General features: G+C 33.0%; 1 protein-coding gene across 5 annotated transcripts in view; it reads right to left on the reverse strand.

The window, feature by feature from the left end:
- The window catches only part of LOC100933824 (cohesin subunit SA-2), a 123194-nt gene that overhangs the window by 17112 nt on the left and 92525 nt on the right, over positions 1–13557 (reverse strand). For all 5 annotated transcript variants that reach the window (XM_031959070.1, XM_012546129.2, XM_012546130.3 and 2 more), the window contains one exon: positions 2347–2546. In XM_031959070.1, coding sequence (XP_031814930.1) covers positions 2347–2546 — 200 coding nt within the window. The remainder of the gene's footprint in view (positions 1–2346; positions 2547–13557) is intronic.

Consider the following 13557-nt stretch of genomic DNA (forward strand, 5'->3'; position numbering starts at 1 on the left):
CAAATTTGGATGATTTTCTTTAAAAGAAAAATCATCTGTTATAGAGGATGGCTATCTGGGAGAGGGAGATAAAAAAGGATATTGGGGGAAATTTTGGTAATATAAGACAACAAAAATTTATTTTATAAAAGAATGGGCTAATTTCTAGTTATATGAAAAATTGCTCTAAATCACTATTGATCAGAGAAATACAAATTAAGACAACTGTGAGATAGTTTCATCTCTCACATTGGCTAAAATGATAGGAAAAGACAATGATAAATGTTGGAAGGGATGTGAGAAAACTGGGACACCAATGTACTGATGGTTGAGTTGTGAAACTCCAAACATTCTGGAGAGCAATTTGCAACTATGCCTTAAGGGCTAGTAAACTTTGCATACCCTCTGATCCAGCAGTGTCTCTATTCTCATATAAACTCTCTTACTCATTAGGAGATCATAAAAAAGGGAAAAGGACCCAATATGCAAAAATGCATACATAGCAGCCCCTTTTGTAGTGAAAAGGAACTGGAAACTGAATGAATACCCATTAGCTGGAGAATGGCTGAATGAGTTATGGTACATGAATGCAATGGAATATTACTGTTCTATGAGAAACAATGAATAGGCTTTTTTCAGAAAAGCTTGGAAAGACTTCCATGAACTGATGCTGAATGAAATGAGCAGCATGAAGAGCACATTGTACATAGAAACAAGATTGTGTTATGATCAAATGCTATGGACTTGGCACATCTCAACAATGCAGTGATTCAAGGTAATTACAATAGAGTTGAGATGGAAAAAGTTATCTACATTCACAGAAAGAACTCACTATGGAAACTGAATATGGATTGAAACATAGTATTTTCACTTTTTGTTTTTTTTTCCTCCAGTTTTTTTCCCTTTTGGTTCTATTTTTCTTGTACAGCATAAAAAATATAGAAATGTATTTAAAAGAATTGCACATATTTAAGCTATTGGATTACTTGCTATCTTGGGGAGGGATGAGGTATAAGGGAAAGAAGAAAAATTTGGAACACAAAATCTTACAAAAACAAATCTTGAAAACTATCTTTACATGTATTTGGAAAATACAATACTAATGAATTTTTTAATGGGCTAAAGAATAAATCATAGGCATAAAATAACAAGAACCAGAAACAATAAAGAAAAGGATAATTATGAAAAAAATCCCCAAATTTGGAGGACATTATTAAAACAGTATTTAAAAGAAATCTTTAGCTGATTTATACTAAAAATAGAAAGTTCAATAAATTAAGCATAAACTTAAAAAAAGTAGAATGTAAACATTAGGAAAACTCATTGTTGGAGGGGTTGTAGAAATATAAGCATAGTAAAATTCATTGCTTGTGGAGCTGCAAACTGGCTGAGAATCATTCTGGAAAATAATACAAGAATTATATAAGAAAACAAACATAAATGTTCATAACCTTTGACTCTACTCCAAGGAGGTTGAAATATGCACAAACAAGAAAAGCAATTTACAAGAAGTAAATTATTCTATACCCCAAAGAAGTGGGATATAAGAAATTATCCATGTAAAAAAGATCTTTAAAAAATGTTGATAGCAGTGTTGTTCATAATAATAAAAAACGAGTAGTTAAAATATGTGTCTAACGATTAGAAAATGGCTGGTCAAATCAGAAAGTGAGCAAATATGCAATATTATTGTACCACAAGGAATAATAATGATGACAGTGACAATAATAATAGTGACAATTACAACAATAATAGCAACAGGCATTTATGTAATGCCTATGATGTGCTAAACACTTTATAAATATTATCTGATTTGATATTCAAAAGGACCTGGGAAGTAGGTCCTCATTTTACAGATGAGGAAACTGAGGCAAGCAGTGGTAAGTAATTTGCCCAAGGTCATAGGATTCAGAGAAACTTAGGATGACTTCCATGAAGTGATACAAAATGAAGAAAGCAGAATCAAAATAACTGTGTACATGATGCTACGGCAATATGAATAAAGTTGATATAAAGAAAAAAAATTCTGGTCAAATATCACTGTCAGATACCAATAAATTATAAATGTTATCATACATATCCCTCTTTTTCTGTCAATAGATTATTTTTGTCAGGGAATGTACTTTGTAAGGGGCTCTGATGTACTGATTAGTGCATTCTGTATCAAAATAAAAACTAAAAAAAAGAAAATACCAAAAAGGTATTTTCAACTCTTTGTGTTAAATAATAAAGACTAGAATGAGGGTTTACTAGTTCAGTTTTAAGATTATCTTCAGAACCACACATTCAGACAGTTTTAAAACACTCAACTAAGCTATCTGGAATCGTGAGTAACATGAATATGACAAAGACAGGTGTCATACGTACCATCAGAAAATTTTCTCTTCGTGGCAAAGACTTTTGATTTGTCAGGTGGAGGCCATTCTCTAAAACTACTTGCTATTGTGCTTTCTGCATCATCATCAGTTCCTATCAGAGAGCTGCGATAACAGTACAATGGATGCCATTTTTCCCCTTTACAAGTCAACAACATGTGGTCTGTAACAAATTCCTGCAGGTAGTAATACCTGCAGGCAAGAGAAAATGAAAGTGAAACATGAAGCCCACACACTCACTTGATAACAACTAGAAATGTTCACTAGATCATAGAATGTTAAAGCTAGAAGGAACCCAAGGTATTATCTCCTCCTTTATGGATGAGGAAACCGAAGTTGAAAGATGTATAGTCAATTAATCAACAAGCATTTATTAAATGGCTCCTATATGCCATGTACTATAGTGAGGACAAAGATTAAGGTAAAACAGTCCTTGCCCCAATGGAACTTCCATTCTATAGGGAGAGACAACATATACACAAGTAAGTATATACAAAATAAATAGGAGATTATCTTTTGGGAAAAGCCTTACAAAATGCAGTAGAGTAAGGAAAAGCTTCACATAAGATGTAGGGTTTGAACTGAATTTTAAAGGAAAATAATAGATTTTAAGGAGCATAGGTAAGAAGGAACTGCAGTCTAGGAATGGGGGAGAGCCTATACAAAGGCATGGTTATAGCAAATGGGATTTTGATGTTGTTTTTTAAGACAAACAGCCAAGAAGGCAAATTCAGTGGGATCACAAAATACTTAAAGGGAGTAAAATGTAACATTACTAGAAAACAGGAATCTGATTGGAACCAGATTCTGGAGGGCTTTAAATGCCAAAGGAATATGTATTTGGTCCTAGGGAACAGAGCCACTGGAGTTCATTAAGCAGGGTTAGACTAACATGGGCAAAATTGTGCTTTAGAAAAATCATTGTCAATTTAACAAATAATAGACAATATAAGAGAGAGAGACAGAAAAATTAGAGAGTGAAGACCACTGTAAAAGTCCAGACAAAAGGTAATGAGGTCATTCATATTAATCATATACCTGAACTGAGGTGGTGGCCATCTGAATGGAGAAAAAGTTACAGATTTAAAAAAGAGATGTGGAGGCAGAATCAATAAGATTTGGCAATTGATTGATTACTTGAGATGAAGGAAAATTAAGAAATAGAATGAATTTGAGGTTGAGGACTTAGGGCAGTTAGAAAGAAGTTTGTACTCTCAACAGAAATAAGAATTTAGAGAGGCAGGTGTGGAGCAAAGATAATGAATTATATTCTAGATATGGGATTTTTTACTTAGAAGTGATTTTTGTCTCGTTCTTATTAGAAGCCCCTATATAAAATGGTGACTAAAGCTGGTTTCAATTTCTTCACTTCCTCTCTTCTCTTACAATTAGAAAATGAGTAAATTCAGGGAGAATTCCTCCCCCCATATAATGGACACTGGGAAAAAAAAAAAAAAGACAGGAAGATAAAAATGGGAAAAATAAGAATCAAACTAAGATTCTATGAGACCACATGCCACAAACCTTTTCCTATATTTCTTCTATTATTTTCACTATCTATTATTTCCATCAGGACACTCTTTAAAAGTAGACAGTATATTTTCTATTACTATTTATTATCATCCCTCAATAACTTTTTTTCTTTCAAGATACATTCAAATTACTTGTCAAGTCTTTGTTAGGATTATGATTGAACAAAGAGAAGAAAGCTAGGACCAGAAATATGGGAAGTATTTTATATGTACTGCTATACCTCAATGACTTTTCCTCTTCAGAAGTCAATTCAAATTTGTTCCACTCCATTTCATCCTTGCTTCTGCCCTTTACTGAATTTTCACTCATTTTTCTCCCGAAAGGAGATTAATACTTGGATTTTAGTCTTTCTAACTCATCCTATCATCATCATTAGAAGCACCAGCAGTAACTTTGAAGATTTCTCCAATGACCTCTTTTTTCATCCCAATTCAACCATACATCAATATAGTCATACCTTACTTCTTCTTACCTCTTAAAACTCTATCTCTGAAATAGACTCTAACTTAGAGACAGCCTATAGACCCTGGAGATGGTGGAGTTTTAAGCTGTCCAGAACTATTAAGTTTACTTTATGAACATGACTTCCTATCCTTTTCTTACTCACTCATATTAAAAACTTAATCTTCAGCTTTATGACATCTGAAGGCTCAATTATTCCTTGAACCATTCCTTTTTTCTCGTTCATCTTCTTCAACTTTGGCTTGGTTCATCTTGCCTCTATAGTTTTACTCTCCAGGCTTGGAAGATCTGAGTTATATTCTACCTCTCCCACATATGGATGACATCAAGCTAGTCACTTTTGCTCTGACAAATAACTAAATCTATATGGTGAAGATTAAGTGATTACCTGAACAAGAAAGGAAGTATCCTGTTAAAATGCACTTGTTAAAAAGAAAAAGACTGAAAGGGGTTAAGTACTATAAAGAACAAACTCAGACTTCAAGAAATCATGTCACAAAACCAGTTCCTATATAGTTTCTATTATCTCTGAAAATTTAATACCCATGTACCCAAAATCCTACAAAAATGAAATCAGAGCTCAAATAATTTTCCCTATCTTTCACCTTTAATAATAGTTCCAAATATTTTTTTCTCATCACCTCTATTCTATAATAATCACCAAATCCAATGGGTTTTTTGTCTTTACTCATTTCCTTGACTTTTTTATTGCTTATGATTATACTGGTGGATCATTTTTGTCCTCCTACTATCAATGTCTTTTCCCTTGTCATTATACTTCAACAAATATTCAGTTTTTTTTCCTTCTATCTTATAACTGCTCACAGAAAAGGATAGAGAGATAGTAGGATAACAAGAAGAGTAGTATGAAATGCAGCAAGAAAAAAAGTAACTAAAAAGGAGGTGGTCAACAGTGTCAAATGCAGTAAACTTCTGCCAAGATGGCTGCTAATTACCTCCTAAATATCTACTGTAGCAAAAGTCTGAAATTCTCATCAGATAGACTGATGATCAAGAAATACATTTATATTGATTTTTAAGGAAGGGGAAGACTGCTTGGAAAGCCATTGCTAACACACACAAAAACAAACTAGCAAACCATCCAGTGAGATTAGAGAAGGACCAAACACAAAACTTGCAGAGGTCTGTCCAGAGAAAGCAAGAATGGAGGACTCCCCTTAGAATAATCCAAGGTGGTTGTAAAAGTCTTGCAGGGTGGGAGCAACCAATGCAAGCATGGTAGAGAAATGAAGATTCAGCATTTTAAATACCAAAATATTCAAGGATACTGAAAGGAAATGGAAAATCAATGCAAGAAACTAAGGGGACAGTATAAGGAAGACTAATCACTTCACCTAAAGTACAATAAGAGGTAGAGTATGGCCCTAGAACAAGGCCTCAATTTTGTTAAATAAAGTTAGAGAAATAGTAATGAACAGTAAATTTCATAACAAGTATAAGTAGTGACTCAAAGCAAAAATGGATTTTTCATTGAAGAAATGAAAATATTAAAATAAAAGTTCAAGAAAAAAACAAAAAGGAGAAAAAAATATCTTAAAGAAACAACTTCATAAGAGAAATACATTCCTCGAATACTATAATATACCAAAAGAAATCAATGACTTAATAAGATAGTAAGAATAAAATTTAAAAATTAGAGGAAAAAACCTGAAGAAAATATAACATCTGATGTGAAAAACTGGCATCAATAATAGGGCAGGGAGAGATAATCTAAGTATCACTAGACTTTCTGAGAACCATGTTTTTTAAAAATCCTGGACACTTTATATTTTAATGAAAACTGCTTACATGTACGAGAGGACAAAATGAAAACAGAAAGAATCCACGAATGACCCCATTAAAGGAACTCAAAAAAGAAAAGTCCTAGGAATATTACAATCAAAACCCATAGCTTTCACATCAAAGGCAAGTAGGACAAGGGAGATTAACAGGAAGCAATAAAAAACAAAACTTCCTGAAGTGGGGAAGAAACAGATTCTAAGGGGCCTCATATGAATTGGGGAAATTGGGCAAATTCTATCATCTATGAATATAATAGTGGGCTATTAGGGTGTCTTAAAAATGACAAAAGAAAAAAACTGGGGAAGGAAGGGAGGGAGAGAAGGAAGGAAGGAGGAAAAAGAGGAAGAAGGGAGAAAGGGAAAAAAAAGGAAGTGGGGGGGTGGGGAGAGAAGGAAGGAAGGGAAGGTTTTATACCAGCCTGTGTTGTTTTATCTAAGAGGTTCCTGCCTCCTTAAGGGAAGAGAGTAACCTATTTTGTCTAAGGCCTGTTAGGTCTCTCTTGACAATTTGTCTAGTGTTCTATGAATAGTAACATAATGCTTTCAATTTCTTGTTATTCATTCACATAAAGTTGGAGCTATATTTTTAAAAATAAACAAAAGAACTAGATTTTTAAAAAACTTTATGCCAATTTGAAAACATTTCAAACTGTAATTTATGAAGCACTATAAATATATGCCTACAAAGAAATTTAATCTCCAGGCAACTCTGTAAGGTATTAAGGATTCCCAAAATAGAAAGAACTTCTTCAACAAATGATTATTTAGAAATATTTCTTGAACTTCAGGGGATAGCACAGTTTTACTCAGTACTCTGAGATTTCTATTTATAGTTTCCATTTGTTGCTTGTATACAGGTGGATAAAACAGAAATGGTTGGAGCCACATTAAGATTCTCTGACTTCCTAAAGAACAAGGCCACTACATTTTTTTCACTTCAGTTTCCACATGGAGAAAGAATAAAAAAAATTGATATGCTTCAAACAAAAGTACTCTAGCAAAATAGAACACAGTACCATCAGTACTCTGGTTAAAATAAGTTAACCAAAGCACCCAAGGAATTGCTGGTAAAAAGAAAAGTCAATACAATTCAATTGGAGAACCTAAACTCAAATTCGAGCTCTGCTGCTTATTATTAAATTACTTCACTTTTCCAGGCCTCCGTGCTAAAATGAAAGAATTGGACTAGATCTTCTTTAAGATCCCAATTAGGTCCTAAAATCTTACAATCCTTTGTGAATAGGATCACAGATTTAAAGCTGGAAGGGAATTAAAAAACCATCTAGTCCAACTTCCTCAATTTACAGATGAAGAAACTAAGGCCACAGAGATTATATGATTTCCTCCAGAGCCAGATTTTCAAGTCAGATCAACTCAGATTCCAAATCCACTGATTTGCCCCTTTCTGTCCCATACTGCATGCCTTACTGTCAAAAAATAGAAATTCACTCATTGCTATAATCTAGCCCAACCCCCTCTTTCATTTTTCTACACACCAGTCTATTAATTTTCTCCAAAAAGATCATGTTTATTCTCTCCTTTGTGCCTTTCCTGATACTATTCCCTCCTAGGTATCTATTCAAATACCAACTCTGCCCAGTTCAAGTATCTTTATACTTTCCTCAAATATTCAAATCCAAAATGATTCCATCCTTCCCCTTCCTCAAGTAAATTTAAACCACCATTAATTTAAAGGTAGTACTAAACTTTTCTGTTCATTGTTGTAATCCTGTTACATACATGTTTCCTCTTCTTAAAATTATTAATCACTTGAGGGCATTTTTACATAATTGCTGGTACTGTTTCTGATTATTCCCCCAAATAGCCAACACTTTGAACAGAGCAAGCACTCCCCCCAAAAAAAGAAAGAAAAGGGAAAAAAAAAGGGAAAAAATTGGAATAGTTAGATTACAATTCATCATTTTGCCTCCTTCAAAAGGCTAAATAAAAGATATAACAAGGAATCATTTTAAAAAAATGAACCAAGTCCTGAAATATAAGCTTGGCACTTTAAAGATATAAAAATTACCTAGAAAGGAAGGAAGAGACAAGAAAAACTGTTCATCTAGATACAATCTCCTTATCCTGTATAAGACTACAACACTACCTCTGTAACCAAAATAAAGAGCCCACTGTTATCATCCACAGGAAATTATTCCATTTATTTATAACACACATTTCACACTGTTCATCTGACTCAAGTAGTCATATATAGTAGAAAAAGGAAATAAGATTCCACAGGTTACAGCTGGCCTTAACTCAATTCATGTTTCACTCTTACTTTCCTAAAATACATAATCAGCATAGTAAAAACAGAAAGCAGTATTTCAAACGAAAGAACATATTATCTTTGTGGAAGAGACCACATGATGCAACCAAAATAAGGATTCTCTCTAAAGCATAAATTCTTAACCTCTTTTGTTTAATGGACCTATTTAGCAACCTCCTGAAACCTACAGACCCCTTCTCAGAATAAAGTTTTTAAATGCATAAAATACAGTACACAAAATTACAAAGAGAGCCAATTATAATGCAAGTTATCAAAATATTAAAATTAATGATCCTTAAGTTAAGAACCTCTTATACTTAAAATCTCAAAAATTGTGTGTAATCACCCATTTGATTTACCACTCCTCAAGTGAAAAAAGGAGGATCTCTAATTCCAACTAATATTTCCTCCCCTCTTACAGAATTCTGCTCTAGTAATCCCTTCATTTTCATGCATTTTCAATCTCTCCTATCACAAATCAAATTTTATACACACATACACTTGCTTTATAAACCTTAAAGTGCTATTAAGAGATCATCATCATCATCATCATCATCACTATTACATGGGGTTCTTCCTTTTTACCTTCCTGCTCAATCTTCTGAAATCCCAAAAATATATCCTTCTCCTTGCTATTTCCAACTTTTCTCTTTCATCCTTTTCACTGCTTAAAAATATCAATCACACTGTTTATATTCAGTGTCCACATGTCTATCACTATACTGAAATTAATCTCTCAAGTTATTATCAACGATATAATTCTCATTCAATGATTTTTTTTAGTTCCCCATCCTCCTTGTTCCTGACAGTTGAATACTGTTTTCCTTCTGGATATATTTTCCTCCCTTAAATTCTCAGATTCTGTTCTCTCTTGCTTCTCTTTTTATAACTCTCATGTTCCTCTTCCTGATCTTTTGAGGGTTTACTCCAAAGTTATCATGAATTCTTTTCTCAACTATTGCCACAATCTTTTCCTTAAAAATTTCATTTCTCTTAAGCTTTAACCACCCACCCTACATACAGATGGCTTCAAAATGTAAATATTTATAAACATACCCTCAGTGTTAGCTCCAGACCCACATCTGCAATTGTCTATATAAGACAATTCCACTAGAAAACATCTTCACAGTTAAAGGTTCTGATAAAGGCCTCATTTCCAAAATATATAGAGAATTGACTCTTAATTTATAAGAAATCAAGACATTCTCCAATTGATAAATGGTCAAAGGATATGAACAGACAATTTTCAGATGATGAAATTGAAACTATTTCCACTCATATGAAAGTGTTCCAAACCACTATTGACCAGAGAAAAGCAAATTAAGACAACTCTGAGATACCACTACACACCTGTCAGATTGGCTAAGGTGACAGAAAAAAATAATGATGAATGTTGGAGGGGATGCGAGAAAACTGGGACACTGATGCATTGTTGGTGGAGTTGTGAACGAATCCAACCATTCTGGAGAGCAATCTGGAATTATGCCCCAAAAGTTATCAAACTATGCATACCCTTTGAATCAGCAGTGCTACTACTGGACTTATGCCCCAAAGAGATATTAAAGAAGGGAAAGAGATTTGTATGTGCCAAAATGTTTGTAGCAGCCTTGTTTGTAGTGGCTAGAAACTGGAAAATGAATTGATGCTATTATGGAATATTATTGTTCTGTAAGAAATGACCAGCAGGATGAATACAGAGAGGCTTGGAGAGACTTACATGAACTGATACTAAGTAAAATGAGCAGAACCAGGAGATCATTATATACTTCAACAACAATACTGTATGAGGATGTATTCTGATAGAAATAGATTTCTTTGACAAAGAAAAGATGTAACTCAGTTTCATTTGATCAGTGATGGACAGAAGCAGCTACACTCAAAGAAAGAACACTGGGAAATGAATGTAAAATGTTCGCATTTTTGTTTTTCTTCCAGGGTTATTTTTACCTTCTGAATCCAATTCTTCCTGTGCAACAAGAGAACTGTTTGGTCCTGCACACATATATTGTATCTAGGATATACTGTGACATGTTTAACATGTATACGACTGCTTGCTCTCTGGGGGAGGGGGTAAAGGGAGGGAGGGAAAAAGCTGGAACAGAAGTGAGTGCAAGGGATAATGTTGTAAAAAATTACCCTGGCATGGGTTCTGTCAATAAAAAGTTATAATTATTAAAAAAAAAAAAAAAAAAGACAATTCCACTAGACCTAGAAACTCAACAACATCCACATTATTCCATAGATCCATTCTATCCAGAATGAAATGCAGTATTTCTTTCTAAATCTTTTCTCTCTGATTTTTACATTTCTCTTGGGAACACCATCACCAAATCACTGATGGCTAAAACTTTGATATTGCCTTTGCTTCTTCTTTTTGCCTCACTTCTCATTGATAATATAAGGCTGACTGCATCAAACATTGTCACAGTAGTAGAGCTGCTAGATGAGATGGCATCTCAAAGGAGATACAAAGAATGGGAAATCAATCCTGGGGAAATTAAAATTCTAGCTAGTGTACTCAATAAATTTTGGGAAATACAGCAAAGAGGGAGAAACCAAACCATTCCAGAAATGCAATCAATAATAACCTTATCAGACTAGCTCCCCTCTACATTGGAAAGGAAGCTCAAGAGTTTATTAGATTCTTCTAGGTCTAGAGAACCCACATTCTCCATTTAGGTATTTTCATGGCATCCATGTATCAAAGTAACAATACTCTTATCTCTTTATAACAACTTTTTTAATAACTTTACTGTTTATTGTTGTGAATGGTATGATCCATTAGAAATATGTTGTGGGATATGGAGTAAAGTGCTGATCTAAACCAATTTTTTGACAGATTGCTTTGTAATTTCCCCAACAATTTTGTCAAATAAGTTCTTTCCTAATAAATGGTTTTCTAGTTCATTAGTGTATTACACTGTTTCTGATCCTTCTTTGTCTAGCCTATTGCACCCACCCTTATTTTTAAGTAACATCCAAGGTCAATCTGGTCTCAGTCACTTACTAGCTGTGTGACCTTGGTGAAAACATTTAATTTCCCATTTGCCTCAGTCTTCTGAGAAATAGATCAAGATTTAAGAATCAAATGAGGTAACATATATAAAACATGCTGCAAGTGTTTCTACTGGGCTTATATCCCAAAGAAATTTTAAAGAAGGGAAAGGGACCTGTAAGTGAACAAATGTTTATGACAGGTCTCTTTGTAGTGGCAGAAACTAAAAACTCAGTGGATGCCCATCAATTGGAGAGTGGCTGAATTGTGGTATATAAATATTGTGGAATATTATTGTTCTGTAAGAAATGACCAGCAGGATGATTTCAGAAAGGCCTGGAGAGACTAACATGAACTGATGCTGAGTGAAATGAGCAGAACCAGTTGATCATTATATACTTCAACAACAATACTATATGATGATCAATTCTGATGGACGTGGTCATCTCCAGCAATGAGATGAACCAAATCAGTTCCAATAGAACAGCAATGAATTGAAGCAGCTATACCCAGCGAAAGAATTCTGGGAGATGACTATGAACCATTACATAGAATTCCCAATCCCTATATTTTTGTCTGCCTGCATTTTTTATTTCCTTCACAGGCTAATAGCACACTATTTCAAAGTCTGATTTCTTTCTGTACATCAAAACAACTGTTAAGACATGTATACTTATATTGTATTTAATTTATACTTTAACATATTTAACATGTATTGGTCAACCTGCGATCGGGAGGAGGGAATGGAAAGGAGGGGAAAAAGTGGAACAAAAGGCTTGGCAATTGTCAATGCTGCAAAATTACCCATGCATAAAACTTGTAAACAAAAAACTATTAAAAAAAAAAAAACATGCTGCAAATTTTTAAAGTATATATAAATGCAAGTTATAGTCATTATTATTTCATTGTTTTCTTATATAAATTGAGGTCTGGAATGGCTATTCTCCCTTAATTGCTACTTTTTTCATTATTTCCATTGACATTCTAGATATTTCTCCAAATAAATTTTATTATTTTATCTAGTTCTGCAAAGTACTCTTTGGTCATCTGATTGCTACAGTATTAAAATAACCACTAATTAATATAGTAAATTTGGTAGCATCATTTTATTAAATTGTGTTTATTATATTTATTGTATCATCATTTTTACCATATGAACAATGTTATGGCTATCAACAAAGAATATGTCTCCAACAATTTTAAGTTGTTTCAACAAGCACTTTGTAACTGAATTTATTCAAAATATTCACTAATGATATTGAACTATAATCCTTGGCTTTATCCTTCCTTAGGAATTTACTCAAAATATTCACTAATGATATTGAACTATAATCCTTGGCTTTATCCTTCCTTAGTTAGTATTAAAACTACTTGTCTCACGAAAGGGGTCTGGTAAGATGTTTGTTGTTTTCTTAGTTTTTGAGAATGATTTGTCTAATATTGGTACTAATTGTTCTTTTAAAAGTTTAATAGAATTCTCCTGTGAATTCAGGAAAGGGAGTTTTTTCTGCTCCCTTTGGTAGTTCCTTTTCAGCTAGTTCTATGTCTTTTTTTGAGACTGTGTTATTTAAGATCTCTATATGCTCTTCTATTAATTTGGATTTACATTTTTTAATGTATTTCTTCATTTCTTTTGTTTTCTCAATTTTGGTGGCATAAGTGCATAGTAGGTTCTTATCAATATTTTTATTCTGATTGGTTCTGATTCTCTCCTATCTTTTTAAAGAGAGTTGTATAAAGAGAGTTGGCTAAAAATCAATTTTGTAAATGTTTTTAAATAATCAGCTCTTAAGTTTTTATCATTTTTGTAGGGTTTTTTTGTTTCCCATTTATCTATTTCTCCTCTAATTTTTAATAGCTCTTTTGTACTTATTTTCTGGCTTTCTGATCCTTTTAAATGAATTTTAAATTAATTCTCTCCTTTTTCAGTTTTTAATGTATTCTTTCAATCAGTACCCTTTCCTCATTTTTTTACATACTCTTTTTTCCATTTCAATCACAGTATAATGAAATACTTTTTAAATTAGTGATAAAGTTCAATTTTTGAAATAAATTTTAAAACCTCAAATATTTATTGGACATTTACTATGTGTTCTGCATTATATAATAACAGCTATGGATGCAAAGAAAATCTTAAACTGA

Source organism: Sarcophilus harrisii, chromosome 3 (assembly GCF_902635505.1).
Source record: "Sarcophilus harrisii chromosome 3, mSarHar1.11, whole genome shotgun sequence".
In the NCBI taxonomy this organism is placed as follows: Eukaryota; Metazoa; Chordata; class Mammalia; order Dasyuromorphia; family Dasyuridae; genus Sarcophilus; species Sarcophilus harrisii.